Genomic DNA, 12,015 nt, shown 5'->3' on the forward strand with positions numbered 1-12,015 from the left:
TTTTTTTTTTTTTTTTGGTTTTTTCAAAGATTATTATGTGTTGGATACAGTAAATCATCTATACACCCACATCCAGGAGGTACATCTTCAGAACTCCATGCGTGGGTAGTTCTGCATTTAAACAGCTGCCATACAGTAGCTATTTTGTTCTGCACTTAGAGACCCTTATCTGTGCATTTGTTTTAAGTTATCACCAACTCTCCTCTTGTTCCTCTATTGCTGTTCTCCTGGTTCTCATTACTATTACAAAAGTAGCTAAACATCTGAACTACAGAGTTATTTGAACTGACACTGTGAGTTAGAATGATAGACACGGGGCTGTCATCTCAGTTGTCGACTCAGTCTCTACTCAGAGGGTGTTGCCTGTAATGGATTTAGCACCTCTTGCCTTTTCCTAGGTCTCATATGCCCGTCCAAGCTCTGCCTCAATCAGGGATGCTAACCTCTACGTTAGCGGCCTTCCCAAAACCATGACCCAGAAGGAACTGGAACAGCTTTTCTCACAATATGGCCGTATCATCACCTCACGAATCCTGGTGGATCAAGTCACAGGTTAAGTATTTTTTTGCCGTTATTTTGTGTCTCAGTGTCACCAGCCAGTGCCTTGTGACCCATAGGAGCAGAGAGGTACTGGTTACGTGGGGAAAAGGATGTGGGTCATGAGTAAACAGATTTTTGACCTAAGAGAAAGACTTTTTATCCATCAACTGCTGAAATTTAAAATGGGCCATCTTGGGAAGTAGGAGATCTCCATCGTGGGAATTGTTCCAGCAGCAGCTAAACTACTTGGCAGAGTTGTAAAGAGGATTCAGCCATCAAGCTGGGAGTGGGGTTGAATGACCTTCAAAGTCTCTTTCAACCCTCAACCAAATAACATTACTTTTGTATGTGAAAAGAGCCTATATGTATAGCTCTGTCTCCAATGATAGCATTGTAAAGTTAGAGGCAACCTCCCACTGCCTCATTTCACGCATGAGAAAACAGAGGTCCAAAGTGGGGCATGTGACTTCTGTCCAGTTAGTTAGCAGCAGTACAGGGGTAACCCAGGATCTGGTGCTGTGATACTTTGGCCATCATAAAGAAAAGCAACCCCCGCCACCACCTGTCAGTAAGAAAGGCACCCAGGTTGCATTTTTTTTTTAATTGGAGTATAATTGGTTTACAATGTTGTGTTAGTTTCAGGTGTACAGCAAAGTGAATCTGTTATACAAATACATATATCCACCCTTTTTAAGATTCTCTTCCCATATAGGCCATTACAGAGTATTGAGTAGAGTTCCCTGTGCTATACAGTAGGTCCTTATTAGTTATCTGTATAACATATAGTAGTGTGTATGTGTCAATCCCAATCTTCCAATTTATCCCTCCCCCCACTTACCCCCAGGCTGCATTTTTGATGACAGAAGGTGTCCACCTACTCTAATTTAAAACACACCCTGGGAGCCATTTAGCATGTGTTTATCGTTTGACTATGCAACAAACCCTCACTGAAGGCAGCTCTGCCCCAGACGCTGCGCAGAGGGACACCAGCGACCAGGGATGAAGGTGGCACAGTCCTGCCCGTACAAGACTCCAGTGTGATGAGTACCTGCTAGGGCTGTCCGTTGCCCAACGAGAGCTCAGGAGAAGGCCTGCTGTGCCTGGTGGGCACTGTTGGGAAGGAAGTTTCCATCAAGGAGGTGATGTTTGAACAGAGTTTTGGAGGATGACTTGCAGTTATCTGGCAAGAAGGAGGGACAGAGCATGCTAGGTGGATAGGATGTATCCTGTAGAATAGGTGGATAGGACATACCCTAAGGCATGGAGTTGAGGCAGAACATAACCTGTTCAAGGAATATCTGGCAGTTCAGCATGGCTGACACGAGGTTCAACAGGGGGTTGGGGCCAGATCAGCGGGGACATTAAATGCCACGCCAAGCAGTCTGGAATTCATCCGTATGCAGCATGGAGCTATGGAAGGGATTTTTGTGGGGTTTTTTTTCATTTGTTTCTCTGTGTTTGGAGTAGGGAGCAATGAGGAATGGGTACCATGCACAAGGTAAAAAATTGAAAAGGTACAGAAAAAGTATAAAAGATGTTTTTAAATGGTATAATATGGTCAGAGTTTGCTTTTCAAATAGATTATTTAGTTGCCAGGTGTGGTGGACACATTGGAGGACTAGAAACCGGACAGTGGGTGATCAGTTACAGCAACTAAAGGGAGACCTGAGGACTGAGCAGGGTGGGGCGGGGGAGCTGGAAGGGACAGATGAGAAAAATGCCTGTGTTCTGTGGGTAGGAGTCACAGTCCAGGGCCATGATGGCAGAAATGCAGGCAGGTGCATTTTGATGGGTGAGAAAGATTCAGGAAGCCAGGCTCAGCCCTGGCCCCGCAGGTGGGCTGACTCCCCAAGGAAATCCATGGGACCCAGCGCATCTCTTCCTGGAGATGTTTACCAGTTTGGTTTGTTCACTCTTTATCAAGGCTCTTTCTCTTTCCCCAGGAGTGTCCAGAGGGGTGGGATTTATCCGGTTTGATAAGAGGATTGAGGCAGAAGAAGCAATCAAAGGGCTGAATGGCCAGAAGCCCAGTGGTGCTACGGAACCAATTACTGTGAAGTTTGCCAACAACCCCAGCCAGAAGTCCAGCCAGGCCCTGCTCTCCCAGCTCTACCAGTCCCCCAACCGGCGCTACCCTGGCCCACTTCACCACCAGGCTCAGAGGTTCAGGTAGGCGTGCCCACAGGGGAAAGAGCCCTGCTACACGAGAGCTGGACAAGAGCCAGGGAAGCCCACGGCCCTGAAGCATGGGGCGGGGTGAGAACCTCTGCCTCTAGGAATCACTGTGGGAAATTGCCCCCAAATCTCAGTTTCCACCACTGTAAAATGTGATGATTGGACTTTTCTAAGCTTTTCTAAGCCCCCTTTCAAACTACCGCTGTGACCGTGATTAATCTTCAGATTCTTTGATCGAAACAAAATTTCTGCATTTAACCAAATGAGAAGGTTCCGTTTCAACGAGAGTTAATCACAGATAAGTGACCACATTCAGCAGTTTAGACTTAAAGCTAAGGCAGTGGCTTTTAATAAAGTCAAAGAAAAGAGTAGCCCAGAAGGCACATCCTTGCCAGAGGGAATGGTTTGGCCTCTGCCCTCCTCCTTCTTGTGCCGGTAACTCTGTTGGGTTGGTGGGGGTAGAGGGGATCCTCTCTTCTGTGTTACCTTTACTCTGACATTGTCAGCAGACTCTGGAAAGACGAGGAGGAAGACTTTGTCCAAGCCTTACTAGTGTTTCCTCTGGGTACCCAACCCCCAGGAAGCTCCAGGTACAACGGGGCATTCCCCTTCTCCTGGGACGTTTCTGAAAGGCAGATTTCTCTCCATGTAGACAGTCCAACCTTGACCATGTAGGCAGTCTGACCTCTGTTATGCAAGAGATAAGAATATTCTTGGGCTTCCCTGGTGGCGCAGTGGTTGAGAGTCCACCTGCCGATGCAGGGGACACGGGTTCGTGCCCCGGCCCGGGAAGATCCCACATGCTGCGGAGCGGCTGGGCCTGTGAGCCATGGCCGCTGAACCTGTGCGTCCGGAGCCTGTGCTCCGCGACGGGAGGGGCCACAACAGTGAGAGGCCCGCATACTGCAAAAAAAAAAAAGAATATGCTTGACCTACCCATAATAATTCTAAATAGTTATTTTATTCCACCCATGTCCCAACTTCCCTTTAATGAAAAGGTCTTTCTCTTTTTCGAACATCACATGGGAAAATAGTAGGCCCTTCCATCTAGCCACAAGGAGGAGAAAAATCAGCCTCTGGAGTGTACTTCCATATGCCCCCTGAACATGAAATGGTTAGTGATTTCATGAAGAGTCCAAGTCATCTAATTTTTATTTTGTGTGAGAATACATGCAGTATTTGTGTAAAAAACCTTTCCAGCAGGCTTCTAATGGTGGAAACTATGGTTACTACTGCCCCATGATGTGAATAGCTTATCCCCAAGTAAGATACTGAAGGTGAAGGAGATTATAACAAAATGGCAGTTTGCTGGGAGGTGCTTTCAGGTTGTAAATAGTAAGCTAATTTTTTAAAAATCTGAACCCTCAAACCTCCCCCCGCATCAAAAAAAAAAATGGGTGTGGTAAGAAGATTTAGTTAAAGTAGCCAGGCTAAGAGAAAAGATCCATTCTGATATGCATGTGTGTGCTTATATTGTTAATCTGGAGCAGAGACCTTTATTCATAAATTTCATTACAGTAAAAGGTGAACAACTTAAGATGCCACCCCTCTTTAAAAATTTTCACAGCACAACGTAAAATAAAATCCTCACAAATGTTCTGAAAGGTGGGGGGAGTGGGATTAATTGAGACCTTGAAAGAAAGGAAGGTTCATTAGACACTTGCTTTAAACTCCGGCATTGACCCGAACATGAATTACTTTAGTTGGAGGCAGGAAAAGGGGGAACTACCAGCGGATAGACTCCTAAGCACTGGGGAAAGTTTTTGAGCTTTTCTTCTTTGAAAATGGAGCATTCTTATTAATAGTTCCATTGAGCGATCTTGCCATCTGTGAGGCATTAACCCAGAGACCCTCCTTCTCTTTGCAGGCTGGACAATTTGCTTAATATGGCCTATGGCGTAAAGAGGTAATTAAAACTCCACAGATTGCCAGATGTCCGTGTTGGCACAGACTGGGGCTAGAATTTTTTTTTAATTCACTAACTTTACTTTTTTTTTTAATTCTTCCTTTTTCTTCCACCAGCATGTCAAATTCTCTTTTACTTTCAGACCTCAGTTGGTTTTGTTTCTTTTAGGGCACACAAAGTGTGTTTGTGTGTTTCACTTTTTCTTTTACTTGCAGGTGGGCTTCTCCCATGGTTCAGGTGCCACAGCTACCAAGCCTTTAATAATCTGGTCCTCTGAGCGGCTCCCCTAAGAGGGAAGACTGTGACTCTTTGCCAGATGATTTTGCAAACTTGCAAAGCAACTGTTTTACATTAGCAATGCCAAGATTCAGTTAAGAGGACAGATTCCAGCAAATGAAAATTAGAACATTTTGCTAATCATCTTATGATTGTCAGTGGAAAAATTAGATTTCGGACTACCAGCCCTGGCCAAAGCATGAATAAGTGCGTGGATGACCTTATGACTCCCGCCCCCAGCTCTAAGTGCCTTTCAGGGCCCAGCCTGAGAATGAAGTGTATCTGTGTGCACCTCAACCAGGAGTTTCTTTCGTTACAGGTTTTAGCAGTTATTAGCAATCCTCCCTTGGTTATATATGTATATATGTTTTAAACTGGCTGTTTCTTTTATTTAAAACCTTTTTGTGGTGTTAAGGTTTGGGGGACTTTCTGAATGTAGTCACAAGGGTGTTCCAGACCTAGTCTGAAAACTGAATCTCGGGAGGTTGGGTGCTTTATGTCACTGTGTCCGTGAGATTCCCACGTGTACTTTTGATAAGCCCCACTGAGCTGCTAGGGAGATAGCATCTTCATCATCCTGCCCTGTAGAGCTGCACACTTTAATTCCCCTTCCTGTGGTCAAGGGAAAGAGATGTGGTCTTGAATAGTCCAAGTCACACTCCCTGTATGAGGCAGGCCTTTCACCACTTGCTGTGCATGGTAGGTACCCTGCTCTGGAAACTGGCATGCAGTGGAGAAAGTAACTCGACTGCAGACTTCACTGTCAAGGTGCCAGCCTCTTGAATCTCAATCCCAGCCCCCATGAGGGTAACTGTGAATTATCTCCACACGTCTAGCATACTGCTTGCCTGTTCCCACGCATTTTACACTTTTTCCCAGCTCTGTCCCATACCTTTGCTCCTCTTGAACTTCTGTGAAGTTGCACCAAATATTGTGAAAAGAGTGATGCTTATACATAGACGAGGTCAGGGAAGACACTGCAATGCAGCATGCACACTGCCATCTCCTCCAGTTCCCCACCCATAGCACACTTCGCAAGTTGATAAGAGCATTCTCTTTTCCCGTTAAACCCAGATTTGGATCCAGAGTCCTTCCTACCAAAGTGCTCCAGGTACCATTACCATCTAGAGTTGAGGCTCTCCGTGAAACCTCTTTGCTGGCCCTGACTTTGGCCTTACAATATTTAGCCGTTCTCTACCTATAAACCGAAAGAGGTCAGTTGACTCAGTTGGAGGAGAGAAGGTTGAGAAGACAATGTTCAGAAATAGTGCAAATAACGATTAGACATGGGTTTGCCCTTCTGAGAATCTGTACCATGATGTTTTTGGTTTTGTCCTGTTATTTGTTTTTAAGTAAGAGGGAAGACTGACGTAGTGAACAATACCAAAAATGATATCTGTTGAGTCGTTACGTTTAGCATATCTTCAGCGGCCATTTGATTATCTAAATTTTAGTTAGATACACAACTATTCTTTCATAGGACTTTTGAATCTCTAATAATATACGCATATTTTAAAAACATTCCTAAATGACACTTTATCCATTCACTTCCCCAGTTTTTGCTTCCTCTCCTCCTATCCCCCACTTCAAAAAAAAAAAACTAACCAAATGAAAAGCAAGATACTAGTCAGTGTATAGAGTCAAAATACCTGTATGAGTTTGGTATAAAGTAAAATGTTAATAAATATTTTTTCTGCTGTAGGCACTGGTAACCTAATTGTTTCATCTGATGCATCCATCATGAATCACATACATATTTTATCAGACGGTGAATAGGATCTAAAGGATTGTTTTTCTTTTCAAGATTACGTGAAAACTAAGAAGATTTTGAAGCCTAATACAAAAGTAGTTGTAATAGGACAAAAAACAGTTTTTTGCTTTTCTGATGTACAGTGATTCAAGATATATAAGTGCACACACCACTTGAAATCTCACTCCTGTGACGCTTAGAAATGAATTCCAGATAATATAGCATCAAGGAGTGATACATCTTTATTATTATTGCTCAGGGTTTTTTTTGGAACTCTTTTGAATAAATGCTAAATGAAACATAAGCCACCCATTGGATTAATAACAATGGGTGTATCTCCATGCCCCATAATATCTAGAGATCTCATGTATCTCCATTCCTGATAATACTGAGAGATCTTTGACAACGGTTAAGTCAAGGGACTGCAAAGATGGTAGACTTGAGCACTTCTGGGCCATCTCCTAAACTGCCTTAAAAAATAAATGAAATGTCCCGAGCATCAACATCCACAGTGTTATTCACCTGTTCAATCAATAAACAGCTATTAAGTGTTTTCTACATGTCATGTCTGTGAGATTCCCATATGGGCTCCACTGAATAAATAAGTAGAGCAAAAGGATGAATGAAGTGGGGCCCCTTCTCTGAAGAGCTCACGATCTATTGTGGGGAGGGAGGGTGAGGGTCAGAGTGGGATACCCTATGAACATATACTTGATAGTATGACAGAGACTTGCTCTGGGAGTTCTTCGTGGTTTTTAGTAGTTGGCCTAGGCCTTTCTCTTGGCATATACGTGCCTTAGCCAGTCTAACTGTTCCCATTAGAAGAAATTCCACAGACATTAGTCTTTATATTTTGGTTTTCAAACCCTGAAGACTCTCCTGCAAACACTCACTCAGGCCTCTGCCCCGTGTCTGTGTCTGTGCATCTGTGTGTTATCCACGGTCAGACTGATGTCTGGACCAGTCCCCCCTTCTGCTTGTCCCCCCAGGTTCTCCCCAATCACCATTGACGGGATGACAAGCCTTGTGGGAATGAACATCCCTGGTCACACAGGAACAGGCTGGTGCATCTTTGTCTACAATCTGTCCCCTGATTCCGACGAGAGTGTCCTCTGGCAGCTCTTCGGCCCCTTTGGTGCAGTGAACAACGTCAAAGTCATCCGTGACTTCAACACCAACAAGTGCAAGGGATTCGGCTTTGTCACCATGACCAACTATGATGAGGCAGCCATGGCCATTGCCAGCCTCAACGGGTACCGCCTGGGAGACCGAGTGTTGCAAGTTTCCTTTAAAACCAACAAAGCCCACAAGTCCTGAATTTCCCATCCTTACTTATTAAAATATATATATAAATATATACGAACAAAACACACGCGCGCACACACACATACACACGCACACACACAAAAGAGAGAGAAACAAACTTTTCAAGGCTTATATTCAACCATGGACTTTATAAGCCAGTGTTGCCTAAGTATTAAAACATTGGATTATCCTGAGGTGTACCAGGAAAGGATTTTATAATGCTTAGAAAAAAAGAAAAAAACACAAAAAAATACCTTTGATGCATTGAATGTTCTTTCATAGCTGTCGTTGTTGACTATAATATACATAGATAGCGACGTGCAGGGATTTTTACCCAGCCAGCTAATTTTACTACCTTCCTTGAAGGTGGGTCTTTTTAAGATGACCATTCGCTCATTTGAAGAAGAAAAACAAAAAACAAAAAAAAATAATAAAAATAAAACAATTTTTACAAAGTAATGGGATTCAAAGAAAGAAAATAAAGATTTTTCTTTTTTGTCAAAATGTTGATCCAATCAGATTGGTTAAAAAAAAAAACCCACACAAATTAAAGAGGAATAATAAAAATTGCAAAAATTAAAGAAACTTTTGCAAATTTTTTTATTTTTCCTTTTTTCTTTTATATCATGTGAACTAAAACAGTCTTCTGTTAGGGGATGGGGGCGAGGGGGATACCTGATGACATTAACAATTTAATAACATTAACGTTGCCAAAGAGGTGGTCTCTTTGCTGAAAATGGGTTTCAAGAAAAATCTATTTTTATAAAATATAAAGAATTTTTACAAGAGAATCTGGATTTGAGAAAAAAATATTTTGACTGGCTAATTTAGGGGAAATTGACAACTTTGTCGCGTTCATACTGCACTGGTAACTTTTTAGAGATCAAGATGTGTGTTTTAAACTGGATTCGTAGACTGTTTTTTGAAGGATGGGCTATAAACAGATGATCTTCATATCTTTTCATAGCATGTAATAATAATTAAAAAATTATTAATTACTAGGGGAAAGGAGTGTTCATTCTACCCAGGGTACCACAGTTCCCCACAGTCAAAACCCAAAAGCAAGGAGATGAGTTGAAAGACAGTTTTTCTTTAAGTCATCAGTATGGGATGTCAGCAGAACAAAAATTAAAAAGATTGATTTTTCCTTTTGATCTAAAACTTCCTTAGTTTGAGCAGTAGGTGCTACGAAATTATTTACATATCTTAGTATCATAGTTAAATGTAATGTGTTTAGGAGAGGAAAACAAAAACTACATTTGCTTTAAATTCATTAAGGAATTTTCAAATTCACTTTGTAGCCCATGCTGATAGAATTGGGCTGTGTTGGTACATTTGAAACACTGTTTATGTTGCTTGAAACACTTATTTATTTAATCGCAGATGTGATGATGCCTATGGCCGAGATCAAATATAGCTAGATTGGCTAGACTACTTATTTGTTTACTTAAACTATGGGAAGAAGCATATTATTGTGTCATTCTGTTGTGTGTGTATGTGTATATACAATATAAATATATATATATAAAGTTATTTTTTCTTTGGGTTAATTTATTATAAGTTGTAACACTTGGCTAGTTTTGTTTGTATATGTCTTAAAATGTTTTCTTATGATATTTAAGTGACAGTTAAAGAGGTATCAAGGTAACTTGTGTAGAACTATTGTTTGATATATTGTCATGTTTGTTGTGAATATTTTTTCTTACTGCACAGTAGAAAAATAAAAACAACTGGGTCTTTATTTTAACGTAATTCAGATTGGGGAAAACAAAACAGAGCTAAGGGAACAAAATGACTGAGGGAGCATTCTCCCACGTCCAGTGCACTGATCATTTTAGTATATTTGTGCTTTGTACGGTTATATATTTAAAACAAAAACAAAACAAAAAAATACAAGGGTTCATGCTCTTCCCTGGGTAATAGAAACAGTTACTCGCTATGCATAATCTAGTTGATAGTTAAATTTGCTATTGCTTTTCTTGTCTTGTTATATACAATCTTTTCAATACCAGTTTAGTCTTAATGGTAATAAAACGTTATGGTTATTTATAACTTGTGCTTATTTTGTGCGTTTTTTCTCATGCTGAACCCACTAAGTGCATGTAGACAGAACTGTTGTTTTCACACTAAAGAGGCAAACTTTGTAGTAGTAGCCGTAGTGGTAGAGAGGTAACGAAAACCACGGCTGCATCATAGACTCCTCCTTTAAATTTTTTTTCTGTTTTTTTTCCTCTTTTCGGTTTTGAGAAAAAAACACCAGATTTCAGTTCAGAGAACACTCGTTCAACATTCAGGGAAACCTTTTAACATCACCTGCTATGAATGAACTCAGTTTGCTGGCAAAGTCTGATGCATTTGCTAAGCATTAGTGGGAAAGGCATGCCAAAATCTCTTCTCTATAAAGTGTTCACTCTTGGGGGGGGAAAAAAAAGGAAAAAAAATCTTAGGACCAGGCAGTTGTATACTTTAGTTATAATGAATGACTTCATGTTAATCTTGCTAGTTTAGATGATTTCTGAGGGAAAGTGTTGTAAATGGTTTTTTTTTCATAATCTTGTTGTGTTTGAATTATTTGTACTTTGTCCAGACAATAAATGAAAGTGTGTAGAATGGATTTGAGCTTCCCAGATTTTTAAATGTGTTCACTCACACTTTTTTTTCTGTAGCATCTTCAGATTTCCCCAATATTTTTACCATTAAACAAACAAACAAAAAGAGGTAGAGTAAATTTCTGTTTTGCAACTTAGCCCAGTCTCTCAAAGTCAACTCAGTATTCAAAAGTCATTGCCCTAGTTCCACACTACTAAAGGTACGGTCTCCAGCCAGCAGTTAAGTGTCATCTGGGAGCTTGTTAAAATGCAGAATCTCTGGCTGAATGCAAATCTATATTTAACCAGCTCCCCAGGTGAATCACTGGTACTTTAGAGTGTGAGGAGCACTGTCCTGGTTGATAATGAGCCGACACATTTGGCATTGTGTTTGGCATTATGATCCACTAGTGTCTGTTATTCATTTATAAGCACACTTGTGACTTGTGCAGAAGAAAGGGAGTCACTATTTGCAGAGCTTCTGCGTCAGACAGGCTGTGTGGTGCCCTCTACGTTCTCTCTCTTGGTCCTGCAGCCATCTGGAAGAAGGAGATAGCACTATCCTCATTTCACAGATGACAAGACTGAGGCTCAGTGAGATTAACTTGAAACAGCTAGCAAATTTCCAGCTGGGATTTGAATCCAAGTCTGATACCACTGCATGGCACCTCAGCATTGAGGTGGCAAAGCTTGCGCAATAGTAAGGAAACAGACCATTTTGTACTGGAAGAGAAAAGAAAGGTCACCTCTTTATTTAAACTCATTTTTGCTTAGAAGTGTCAAGTATCTGACTTTCTTACCTTTGAATAGAAACCTTAAACAAGGACTTTTTCATACTGCGTATAAGAACGTGATTCAAGCTCAGCCTAGGGGGAAAAGACTGCCTAAGGTATCATGAAGTCATATTAAAATATGCCCTGAACTTTACAGATGAGCTTTTCAGTGATTTCCTGATATGATCATTCATTGATGATCTACTGTCTGTCTTTTTCATCTTCTCACTAATTGAAAATTCATAATACCCCATAAAACATCACATCACCATCCACAAACTGACACTTGAAGAAGAAATGCCCCCACTGATCCAGATGAAGGAATAGTCAGAGTCTCTTCCATTTCTCATTAGCTCCTTTTTTACTATTATATTAAATTACCTCAGTGGTTGGGATAATTAAATTCAGGGCAAAGAATAGGATTTAATTAACCAAGCTAAATATTAAAACTCTAAGTCAGCCTGAACTTCACATACTTAAAGATTCTCCTTTTAGTTTTGTCTTAAAGACAAGCTGCTATGTTCCTTTTCTGAAGAGAAATGGGCATTCAAACGAATTACTACCCCCAGTAATAACAGAGCTTCGCAAATGTGTACATAGGGTCTAAAAATGTTGCTGCCAAACCTATGATAGTTATTACCAATCATCACCACCCCTGCTCGTTAAAGGGGTCATTTTAGTGCACTTTAAACAAATGGATAC

At 41.1% G+C, this 12,015-nt stretch overlaps 1 protein-coding gene across 4 annotated transcripts in view; it reads left to right on the plus strand.

Moving 5' to 3' along the window:
* ELAVL4 (ELAV like RNA binding protein 4) overlaps positions 1-10,004 on the plus strand; it is a 97,380-nt gene extending 87,376 nt beyond the window's left edge. The window contains exons 6-7 of one of the 4 annotated variants that reach the window (XM_024739280.1): positions 4,583-4,621; positions 7,637-7,964. In XM_024739280.1, coding sequence (XP_024595048.1) covers positions 4,583-4,621; positions 7,637-7,964 — 367 coding nt within the window. Of the gene's footprint in view, positions 1-4,582; positions 4,622-7,594 lie in introns of all 4 variants that reach the window. The other 3 variants (XM_024739281.1, XM_024739282.1, XM_024739283.1) reach the window with 3 other exon arrangements.
* Positions 10,005-12,015: the final 2,011 nt, after the last annotated feature.

The sequence above is a fragment of the Neophocaena asiaeorientalis genome, unplaced genomic scaffold (assembly GCF_003031525.2).
Source record: "Neophocaena asiaeorientalis asiaeorientalis breed wild unplaced genomic scaffold, Neophocaena_asiaeorientalis_V1.1 scaffold138, whole genome shotgun sequence".
Classification (NCBI taxonomy): Eukaryota; Metazoa; Chordata; class Mammalia; order Artiodactyla; family Phocoenidae; genus Neophocaena; species Neophocaena asiaeorientalis.